This window comes from Rhinoraja longicauda, chromosome 23, assembly GCF_053455715.1.
Source record: "Rhinoraja longicauda isolate Sanriku21f chromosome 23, sRhiLon1.1, whole genome shotgun sequence".
NCBI lineage: Eukaryota > Metazoa > Chordata > Chondrichthyes > Rajiformes > Arhynchobatidae > Rhinoraja > Rhinoraja longicauda.
The window spans coordinates 14,096,619-14,108,186 of record NC_135975.1 but is presented as its reverse complement, the minus strand read 5'-3'; the positions used below and the strand labels follow the sequence as shown (position 1 = coordinate 14,108,186).

The following is an 11,568-nucleotide window of genomic DNA, read 5'->3' as shown; positions in this document are numbered from 1 at the left end:
CTCCCTCCATAAATATTAACAATGTAATTAATATCTTTAAATAAAACATTGGCCCACCATTTCTTAAAGGTTCTTTGGTTTGGTATCCACAGCACATTCCTTTGAGTAATTAGGCAACATATCAAAATCAAGGTGGTAAATAAATAGTGTAATTATACTCAATAAGATGGATAATTTGAGTGATAAAATTCAATGACACGTGAATTATCCTAAAGAGTCAAGATTATTTAAATTGCCCACAAAAAATACATTAAAAAAGTGTAACAATGCAAAGAACTTTAATTCCGATAACACCTTTTGCATCAGTATGTGTCAAAGAGCTTTACAACTGATAAAGTACTTTACAATAGTGACCATACTTAAAGTAGTTAAAACCTAACTTCAAAACGATAACCACGAAGCAATAAGTGGTATCAGTGATAGTAGGTTTATTGAAAGTAACTTTGGACCTATCTCAGTAAATAACATTGTGATATATTAAGTTACTCTACCTATTTTTAGATAATGTTACATTGCAGTTATAGCTATGCTAGGTCACAACACTAGTTCACTCAGAAGTTACAAACATGATCCAGCTTTCAATCAGTAGAAACAAGTTAAAAATTAACAACAATTTGTCATACTGAATAAGCATCATCACCATTGAATGACTGCCACAAATGACAGCTAGATTAAGGATTTACAATAAAACCAGTATTAATGTCCAACTAAGATATACACATTTAAACTGCAACACACTGTTATTTCTATGGTGTTGAAGGCTTTAAAAGGCAAACTGCTTAGTTTCACAAAAAAATCAACATGTTTTGATAACTTCCTAAACTCTGAAGTTCTTTGAACATGGGAATTTCTTTTTTCTAGTTTTGTTACATTTATTGATAATAGAATGGAAGGAAAACTGTTGTTTGCCATTTAGGATTTTTCAGACAGTCACCTCATCATTTGATTTGCAATTTGTTAACTATTGCAGATCTATCTAAAGCCTTTTTATATTTCTTTATATCCCTAAAACTCTCACGTAATTAACTGTTTTCGAACACTAATTCTGCATTTATAGCCATCTGGAATAGTGCATGCCACATTTTTACATCTTTGTTTGAAACTCCTATTATCAATTTACTTTTAACTGGCTCAGTTTGAATTCTACTTTCTTTGTTTTAGTTTCTACTTTAAGATCCTCTTATTTTAAACATATTTAACTTAAACGGATTCATATGTGATGAGCACCATTCAATATTGTTTGTGTCATTGTGCCACAAGACTATAAGAACAAATATATTGCAAATTAAATTGTACTTTTACATTTATTTATAATACTGCCACAGTAACTGACATTGCAACATACCATATAACCACAAAAATGAACAAAAGACAATACATTTCAGAATATAAGCCACTTCATTCATCAATTCACAGTGTGTAAAAGATGTATCTTGTAGACTAATTTATTTCATTACTTTCCTATATCTGATATTGGCCCCTTATTAAAAACAGTACTTTGTTTATTGGAATAATGAAGCATGTCAGAGATGTATTGTAATTACTTAAATGTTTCGTCTGAGGGACCTTCGCCTTCTGCTGTAGTAATGCCTGAGCATATGTTGCCTTGAGAAGTTCATCATGTAATTCTGTTTACGAGTCCTGCAATCAAAGGAAATGATCTGAATAAACCTCTGGTGTTGCAAAAGACCCTCAGATAGATTAACTTTCCATCCTTCAGAAAAAGCCAGCTATTGACTTTTCTTGAAGCTTCGCAAATTGCCAGTGACTGCACACAAATAAAAAGGAAAAAAATAATTATCTTCATGACACAGAACTCAGATACTTACAGGACCACTTCCACATGATCTAAAGCCCATTGATCATGACCTGTTCCATTGTGATGTGGTTGCCACCATCTTAGTTGTACACCCTTAACTCGTGCCTCTCTGTAGCAAGAAAGAGCAAGACGTTAGTTGGTTATTTAAAGGAAATTTCAAAACATTTGAGGATATTTTGTTTTTAAGCTTTCCATTACCCATGATAGTTGCCACAGGAATGAATTGCTGGTTTGGTTACACTGTGAAAATAGAGCATTTATTGCTTCATTTCAGCTGGAGAGACAGCTACGTGCAGAATTAGAATGCTCTGTTTCATAAGGGAGGCAGCAAGGAAGCCCCTGAACTACTTTCTAGGATTTTGTAAACTGAAGTATCTTTCTTTAAGACTAATGCCCTCTGATTGTGTTAGATATAGTAAAAAAGTTATTTACAGTTGCAAGTACTATCAATGATTATGTAGCACTCAATGGTGGATGTGCACTTTGAATGTCATTAGAAGTGTTCTGCACAATTGCTTCTTGAAGCAGTGGGAGTCATCTTCATGAGGAACCAAAGATGGTTATGTAAGTTTTCAGTGCTATTCATTTTGAATATGCATATTCCTATCATATAACATATATGTTAAGTTTATCCTGATCTATTTTTTCTTTACATGCATAATATTTATGCAACTTGTTACATATACAAGATGAAGATAACAATAATTCCTAGCATTATGAACCAATCAAACAACTGCTAAGACAAACCATTTAATAAATTAGTAGTTGGATCCATTGAACAAATCTAAACATAGCACAAAAAGTAAGGAAATTTGTGTTTGGTAGATTATTTCTTTGTTGTAACAATGCTTTTTGACAATAAATCTTATACCGTTGGAAAGCCTGTTTATTTCCCTTTTAAATGGCGCCACATTTGTAAGGAACATGCATTTGTGGGATGAGCAGCAGAGCTGAGTATATGGGTTGCGCCCATGAAAAATTTGCCAAATCTTCTCTGCCAATGCCAAACAGCTTATTCTGCTGTTGCTATTGACTCTTGTTTTGAGCTTCTGGTACCCCCAGGTGCTGACAATCAGGTGCCTGATAGAGTAACATCTTTTGGTGGAGGCAGTGTGATGGTGTGGGGCGGCATCTCCCTCACTGGAAAAACGAGGCTTGTCATCATTGGAGGCAATCTCAATGCAGAGAGATATCGAGATGAGATTCTGCAACCAGTGGCAATCCCATATCTCCAGAGTCTGGGATCGAACTCTATCCTCCAAGATGACAATGCTCGCCCCCACAGAGCAGGGTTTCTCAGAGACTACCTCCAGAATTTGGGAGTGGAGAGGATGGAATGGCCTGCCAGCAGTCCTGACCTCAACCCCATTGAACACTTGTGGGATCAGCTTGGGCGTGCTGTTCGTGCCAGAGTGACCAACACAACCACGTTTGCTGGTTGAAGAATGGGATGCCATCCCACAACAGTGTGTGACCAGGCTGGTGACCAGCATGAGGAGGAGGTGCCAGGCTGTTGTGGCTGTGTATGGTTCTTCCACACGCTACTGAGGCTCCTGTTTATTAAATGAATAAATTGTTAAATTGCCAATATGTCTTGTTTCTTCAGACTTCAATCGTCCAATCCACCAAGCAACACCGAACAAGAGTCAATGGCAGAATAAGCTGTTTGGCATTGGCAGAGAAGATTTGGCAGATTTTTCATGGGCGCAACCCACATACTCAGTTCTGCTGCTCATCCCACAAATGCATGTTCCTTACAAATGTGGCACCATTTAAAAGGGAAATAAACAGGCTTTCCAACGGTATAAGATTTATTGCCAAGAAGCATTGATACAACAAAGAAATAATCTACCAAACACAAATTTCCTTACTTTTTGTGCTATGTTTATATAAATACGACTTAACTCAGGTTAATTTGTGTTAACTAGGAAATTAACATTGCTCTGGTGTAAATAATTACTTATCAATAAAAAATAGTGAAACAAAAATAGCAAAGAGCCAGAAATAACAATGTATTTGATTGTTCTCTACTCGATCGTGATGCTATTGAATAATTCAAATTCAAGCACCTCCTTCCCATTTTTTAATAAGGACATGGAACACTAACAAAGTCAGAATTTACTGTCCATCTCGAGATGTGCTTGAGTAACTGAGCCAGTTTCTGGACCTTCAGGAATCCTTCTGGCTCCAAACTTACCAAAGTAAGGAAACTGGGTCTCGAAGCATCTCTTTGCAACTTTCTAATGTCCTCATCAACAGACCACAATCGGTATGAATTGGTAACAACATATCCTCCTCGATGATCATCAGAACAGAGGCACCTCAAGGCTGTGTGCTCAGTCCCTTGCTCTACTCACTCAATACCCATGATAGTGTAGCTGGACACAGCTCCAACTCAATGTTTAACTTTACCAATGACACCACTGTTGGAGGATGAATTACAGGTAATGCTGAGTCAAAGTATAGGAGGGAGATCGATCGTCTGCCTGACTAGTGCCAAAACAAATAGTGCTCTCAACTTTAGCAGGATCAAAGACTTGATTGTGGACTTTGGAAGAGGAAGGCTGAAGATCCATGAACCCGTCTTTGTCAATGGGTTGGTGGTGGAGAGAGTCAACAACTTCAAGTTCCAGGGCGTGCATATCTTTGAAGATCTGTCCTGGGCCCAGCACACTGATGCAATCATATAGAAAGCCCATCAATGCGGCAATTTCCTTTGAAGATTGACGAATACTCTCATGTACTTCTACAGGTGTATGGTAGAAAGCATGTTGACTGGTTGCATCACAGCCTGGTTCAGCAACTTGAAAGCCCAGGAACAAAGGAGGTTACAAAAAGTGGTGAACACTGCCTGGTTCATCACGGGTTCTGGCCTCCTCACCATTGAAGGAATCTATAGGAGGCGCTGCCTCAAAACGGCAGCCAGCATCATCAAGGACCCACACCACCGATTGCCATGCTCTCGTTGCATTGCTGCCATCGGGAAGAAGGTATAGGAGTCAGAAAACTGAACTCCAGCTCAGGAACAGCTTCTTCCAAACAACCATCAGGCTATTGAACACTATAAATACCAACTAAACTTCGAACTACTAACTGTCTTAGTTGCACGAGGAACTTAGGGCTTTTGTTTTGTTTTGCACCAATTTTGGCAACAACACTTCTTCCTCGATAATCATCAGAATTGAAGAACCTCAAGGCTGTGTGCTCAGTCCTCTGCTCTCGTCTCTCTAAACCCACAAATGTAGACACACACAATTCCAACGCCATCCTGTACCTTCTGTGGTTATCAATATTAATGATAGCTTTTATTTAAGTTAATAACCATTAACTTAAAAAGATTAAAGTCATTCATCACAAAAGCAATCACAAAGTTGCTAGAGTAACTCAGCATGTCCTGCCCTAAAACATAACCTCTCAATTCCCTCCACAGATGCTGCCTGACCTGCTGAGTTACTCCAGCACTTAGTGTTCTACTCAGGATTCCAACATCTTGTGTCGCTGGGTTTTAGAGGGATATGAGTTAAACACTGGCAAATGGGACTAGCTTAGTTGGGGCACATGGTCAGCATTGACAGGTGTGGGCTGAAGGGTTTGTTTCCATGCTGTATGACTATGACTCTAAGATGCACTGGGTAATACCTAGAGTTTAAAGGAGCTACTAGTGAGCACTCAAAAAAATATCCAGGAAATATTTACATTTTTTTGGCAGTCGTTAAAAAAGGTGGGCCTCTCCTTTCCAGGCCTAAACAGATGCTGCAAATTTTCATAAGAGGCTTTGAGGAATTCTTTGTCTAATTTCACAGAGGGCTTTTGTTTTGTTTTGCACTAATTTTGTCTTTTCATAGCATCATACTCGAGTTCTGACTGATTTCAGACAATTGGATACTCACAATGGGACGTTGTAAGATATCCTCTGGGCATGTATGAAATCCTTTGGTTGGTGCTGAGCAATAACATGCCATGTAATTCCTGCATTCAAACTGTACTGCAGCAGGATGGCTTTGTCTGCAATGTTGGGGTTTGTCAGGTCAATATTGCAGCTTGCAGTCCGCGATATGCTACCGATCTGCAGCACAAACATGATTTTGCTGAGGATAAAAGAAAACATTTCCTATTGAGTAATTACGTCATCATAACAATGAATGAGTTTGAAGTTCAGAAAAATAACCAAATCCAAAGCAGTTAACATGTCATTCTTATCAGTTAATGTGCAAGTTATTTTATATGAGCAGAGTTCTACAAAGTAAAAAAGATCAAAGGAATTACTTTTGTAAAATAATTCACGCATTGTCTGCATTAAAATTACACCAATTTAAAATGGTGTTTCAATGGGTCTACAGGGGATGCCATCGACACTGCTCTTCACACTGCACTGACCCACCTTGAACACCAGGGGAGCTATGTGAGGATGCTCTTCCTCGACTTCAGCTCTGCCTTTAACACGGTCATCCCGAGCAGACTGGTCACCAAACTTTCCGACCTTGGATTTTCCCAAACCATCTGCCAATGGATCAAGGACTTCCTGACCAACCGCCCCCAGACCGTCAAAATAGGCCCTCACCTCTCCTCCACCATTACACTGAGCACCGGCTCACCACAGGGCTGTGTGTTGAGCCCCATCCTTTACTCCCTCTACACTCACGACTGCGCCCCCACCCATCCCACCAACACCATCATCAAGTTCGCGGATGACACGACTGTGGTTGGACTCATCTCAGGAGGAGATGAGACAGCCTATAGGGATGAAATCCAAAGGCTGGCAGCATGGTGTTCAGTGAACAATCTGGTCCTGAACTCCTCCAAAACAAAGGAACTTATAATTGACTTTAGAAAAACCAGTGTAGATTACGACCCACTCTACATCAATGGGGTCTGTGTGGAAAGGGTACCAGCTTTCAGGTTCCTGGGTACGCACATCGCAGAGGATCTTACCTGGTCTACCAACACCATCACCACAGTAAAGAAGGCACAGCAGAGACTCCACTTCCTGAGGATCCTCAGGAAAACCAACCTGCAGGAGAAGCTCATGTTGTCCTTCTATCGCTGCTCCATCGAGAGTGTGCTGGCATACTGTATAACCACATGGTATGCCAGCTGCTCAGAAAAGGACAGGAAGGCCCTTCAGAGGGTCATCACGACGGCCCAGAAGATCATCGGCTGCTCACTGCCCTCCCTGGAGCACCTGTTCAGCCTACGCTGCCTCAGTAGAGCAGGCAAAATAATAAAAGATCCATCCCACCCCGGCCACCGTCTGTTTGTTCATCTGCCCTCTGGTCGACGTTTCAGGTCGATCAAATCCCGAACAAACAGACTTAAGAACAGTTTTTACCCCAGGGCCATACGAGAACTGAACACTACCTTTACACTAGGCAACACCGTTAAAAAATCTTGTACTTAATATAATTGTATTTAATTGTATTTATGTATTTATTTGTTTTTGCATTTATTGCATATATGTTTGTACGCACCGTCAGGATTGGCTATTTTTTAATTTCGTTGTACTCGTTGCAATGACAATAAATGAATATCATTATTATTATTATTATTATTAATAACATTTTCAGAATACCTGCCCTAATTGAAGCCAAGGCCTCTTGGAAATAATTAAAAATATATAAAATGCTGGAAATACTCAGCAAGTCAAGCTGCATCTCTAGAGAGAGATGGTGTTAATACTTCAGGTGATGACTTTTTAATCACTGACCTGATATTAGAACAGTGATGATAAGTTATTGAACGAAAATATAATTCTGTAATTTATTTCAGATTTCCAGACCCTGCAGCAATTTGATTCCGCAAGTGCCTTTGCTTCCTAGAACACCTCTGGTTTATTTTAGTAGGAAAGGTCACATCGGACCAGCCAGGATATGATTTGGTGCCTGATTGCCCGGCATTGCTGCTGCCTTAGGACAATCTGTCAGGGTAGGGAGCTCCAGATTACAGGTTGTTGTGGTCACTCACACTCACCACATTTGTGAGCAGTTTGTGGGTAGAACAGAAAATTCAAGGTACAATTCCAGCTGTCCATCTCTTCCCCATTTTAATAGACCCAACTCTTCAAACATCCAAATTTAACATCCCAAACATACAATTTAGGATACGATGATCCAAGACTTACTTAGATTGCTGCATGGTTGAACTTTATCTGGGACTATTCCCCTTTCCATATAATTACAGAAGAAATGGTTTTTATTATCTAACAGGTTGCATGGTGGCGCAGCGGTAGAGTTGCTGCCTTACAGCGATGGAGGTTTGGTTCGATCCTGACTATGGATGCTTGTTTGTACAGAGTTTGTACGTTTTTCCCATGACCGTTTGGGTTTTCTCCGAGATCTCCGGTTTCCTCCCACGCTACAAAAACGTACAGGTTTGTAGGTTAATTGGCTTTAGTATCGTTGTAAATTATCGCTAGTATGTGGAGGATAGCATTAGTTTGCAGGGATCACTGGTTGGCGCAGACTTGGTAGGCCGAAGGGCCTGTTTTTCCGTTGTATCTTTTAGTTTAGAGTTCTCTAAATGAAACTAAAATTTACTTAAACCATTGGCATAAATGCAGCACAGAAAATATGTAGGAATGAATTGCAGATGCTGGTTTAAACCGAAGATAGACACAAAATGCTGCAGTAACTCAGCGGGACAGGCAGCATCTCTAGAGAAGGAATGGGTGACATTTCAGGTTAGGACCCTTCTTCAGACTGAAAGTTATGGGAAAGGGAAACGAGAGATATAGACACTTTCGCTCAGACCACCTGGACATACCTGATCTCCCGGTAGCTAAACACTTTAATTCCCCGACACATTCCCACACTGACCTTTCTGTCCAAGGCCTCCTCCATTGACAGAGTGATGCAAATTTGAGGAACAGCATCTCATATTTCTCTAACTTCAAGTAACCTCTGCATTTCCTCTCTCTCTCCATCTCCCCACACCCCCCCCCCTCCCTCCCAAGTCACACTAGCTTTCATTCTCACCTAGCTACAGCTAACAATGGCTTGTTTCCTTTATCATTGTTATTTTTTTGCATATCTTTCATTCATTTGTTCTACACCTCTCCACATCATCGTATATATCTCTCATTTCACATTTCCGTGACTATCAGTCTGAAGAAGGGTCTATCTGAAACGTCACCCACTCCTTCTCTCCAAAGATGCTGCCTGTCCCGCTGAGTTACTCCAGCATTTTTGTGTCCATCTAGTAAAATATTTTCAAAGATCTAGCAATTGGCAGGAGAGATGTTATGGAGACATACAACAGGGCAACAGGCTCAACTTGTCCATGCCAACCAAGATACCCCATGCAAGCTGGTTCCTTTTACCTGTACCTGGCCCATATCCCTCTAAATTTCTCCTGTCTAAACCTTTTCTGTAGACATTGAAGGACTTTTCGACAATGATCCTTGCTCAATTTTCCCATTCTCATCTATCACCTGGTCAGCTCAAACACTTCATTCTGAAGAAGGGTCTCGACCCGAAACGTCACCCATTCCTTCTCTTCCGAGACGCTACCTGACCCGCTGAGTTACTCCAGCATTTTGTGTCTACCTTCGATTTAAACCAGCATCTGCAGTTTATATTTACAGAAAATATGTAATCAGCTTGATGTCAATTTCATTATAAATGGTATTTTTCTGTTTTTAGCTGAACAGTCCCCTGGATAGCATATTAGTTGGAACATCCATTAGTTAGTTTCAACCAGGGCCTATCAGGTTTTCCTTTAGATATAATTTTCATGAAATATATTATTCTGCTCTCAACATTCTTTTGTCATTCGAGGGGAGGAGAAGAAGTTTATTTTGCAACCTCATGACCACTGAAAGATACTTTAACTTTAAAAGTAGATTTGGAAGATTTCAGTTCTTTTTACAGAAAGTTACAACTTTTAGCAAAACAAAGCTGACAATTGTTTTTTAACTTATATGTACCTGGCCCTGGTCAGATCCAGAAGTTTGGTTACAGCCTGTCTCATCTGACAGCCATTAAAGTACAGAGACTCGCCGTGGGCATAGGGTGCCAGCTGCCCACATCCACTGCCAATCGCACCGCCCTGGATCACCTGCCAGTTTGTTTCTCTGATGCGGGACGATTCAAAGTTGTCTTTGATGTAACTGGGCAGGTCATTAATTGGAACAGAACAATCATCACCTGTACATGGAAGATAAACAGCTTTTAGCTATAACTAAACAAAGAAGAAATAAAGGAATTATGTTTAACGAGTGGATAAATGTTAATGAATACACATCTATGGTACAGATGTAAAGCAAATACAGCTGTCCAGCTGAGAAGCAATTTTTTAAAGCAAGGTTTCATTTTTAATTAAGACTGTCAAACACTTGTAAATAATTAATTACAAGCTAATCACAGGTTTATTCAAATTGTTAAAACAATATTAGAATGCCAATATTCTTTACTGTTCCAAAGGAAAAGAAAATTGCTGTTCCTAACTGAATGATATAAATGAACATTTCCATCCTGCATGCGCTTCCCCTCATCTCTGCCATTGTCTCCAATTCTGCAAGCATTGGCACTCGGCTTAATCCAATATTGGCCTCATGTATCCTTCATTTCATTCATCTCAGCATTGATGACTACAAGGCCCATTATCAAATAGCTTGGTTACACTCACTGCTAAACTAATGCAGAAGGAATAGACGAGATACTAATTTGCGACTGAAATATGTGGAAGAAGGAATGAAACAGCTGGAGAACACTTGTTAAAACAGGCAGGGCTATGGTGCTGGAAGAATTGCTGTAAATGCATGAACAAATTTTAAATCAATAGAATATTGAACACTCAAAGCTTCAGGCTCAATAATGTAAAGATGAAGATTTGATGCTGGGGAGAGTAGATAGGGAGCTGCAAGGGGCGGTGATTGCTATGAGAGTGAAGATCCTATAGACAGGCCAGCCAGGTATCTGCACAAATTTCAGGTGATTTTGGCCGAATCGTTTAAGAAAATACTTTTACAGGATGGCTTGTGGATCACAAGGAATCAGATTCCTTCCTCCAAACCCAATAATCTATTCCTTGTAATCTATCCCAATGATCTTTCTAATCCACCGCCACTAACCCCTAAAAGTGCCCAACAAATGGTTCTTGTATTGACTCCCTTACTAATTTTGGAGCCACTTCTCCCAACCCCTTGGACCACTGCATTCCCTTTCCACTATGTCAGACCCATTCCAGTCTTGCTTTCCCAATCTTTCCAATTTCTCTCCCAATTTCCAACATTGCCTTCAACCTCCACCTGATCTCTGACTCCAATCTTTGCATATCTCCATCCCTTTTTCAATCTTCCCTCAGAGCCTCCTTTCCCAGTTCTCTGAATGCCCTTCCATTTTCTCCCTAAACCCTACAATCACCATGACCACCTGATCATTTCACTCACAGCTTAACAAGCTGTATCCAAAAAGAAAACATATCTCTAATATCTAGCAGTGACAGGTTTCTGGAGAACATCCTCAGTAGACAGGGTTTCAACTTTTTAAACAGACCAAATCCTGAGTGGCGTGTTGGTTTAAATCAGGGGCCTCCAAACTTTTCAGCATGAGGGCCACATTATATATTTGGCATATTTTTGTGGGCCGCAGGAAAAAATAAAGAAATGTCAGTTTTATAAATTTAATGAGGTTTATGTGGCAACAAATAAATAATATTCAATTTTTAAAAAGAGCTTGAAATATGGGAATATAGATATACTGTAGGTATACAATTATTGGTGCAGGGAGCAGGGATTTATATTTCTGGACCAC

General features: G+C 39.8%; 1 protein-coding gene across 3 annotated transcripts in view; it reads right to left on the bottom strand.

Annotated features, from left to right (window-relative positions):
• Window positions 1–261: 261 nt before the first annotated feature.
• Window positions 262–11,568, bottom strand: part of reln (reelin) — a 247,689-nt gene continuing 236,382 nt past the window's right edge. For all 3 annotated transcript variants that reach the window (XM_078419695.1, XM_078419696.1, XM_078419694.1), the window contains 4 exons: window positions 9,741–9,960; window positions 5,710–5,907; window positions 1,830–1,928; window positions 262–1,641 (listed from right to left, as the gene is read on the bottom strand). In XM_078419695.1, the coding sequence (XP_078275821.1) occupies window positions 1,545–1,641; window positions 1,830–1,928; window positions 5,710–5,907; window positions 9,741–9,960 (614 nt within the window). In that variant the 3' untranslated portion in view covers window positions 262–1,544. The remainder of the gene's footprint in view (window positions 1,642–1,829; window positions 1,929–5,709; window positions 5,908–9,740; window positions 9,961–11,568) is intronic.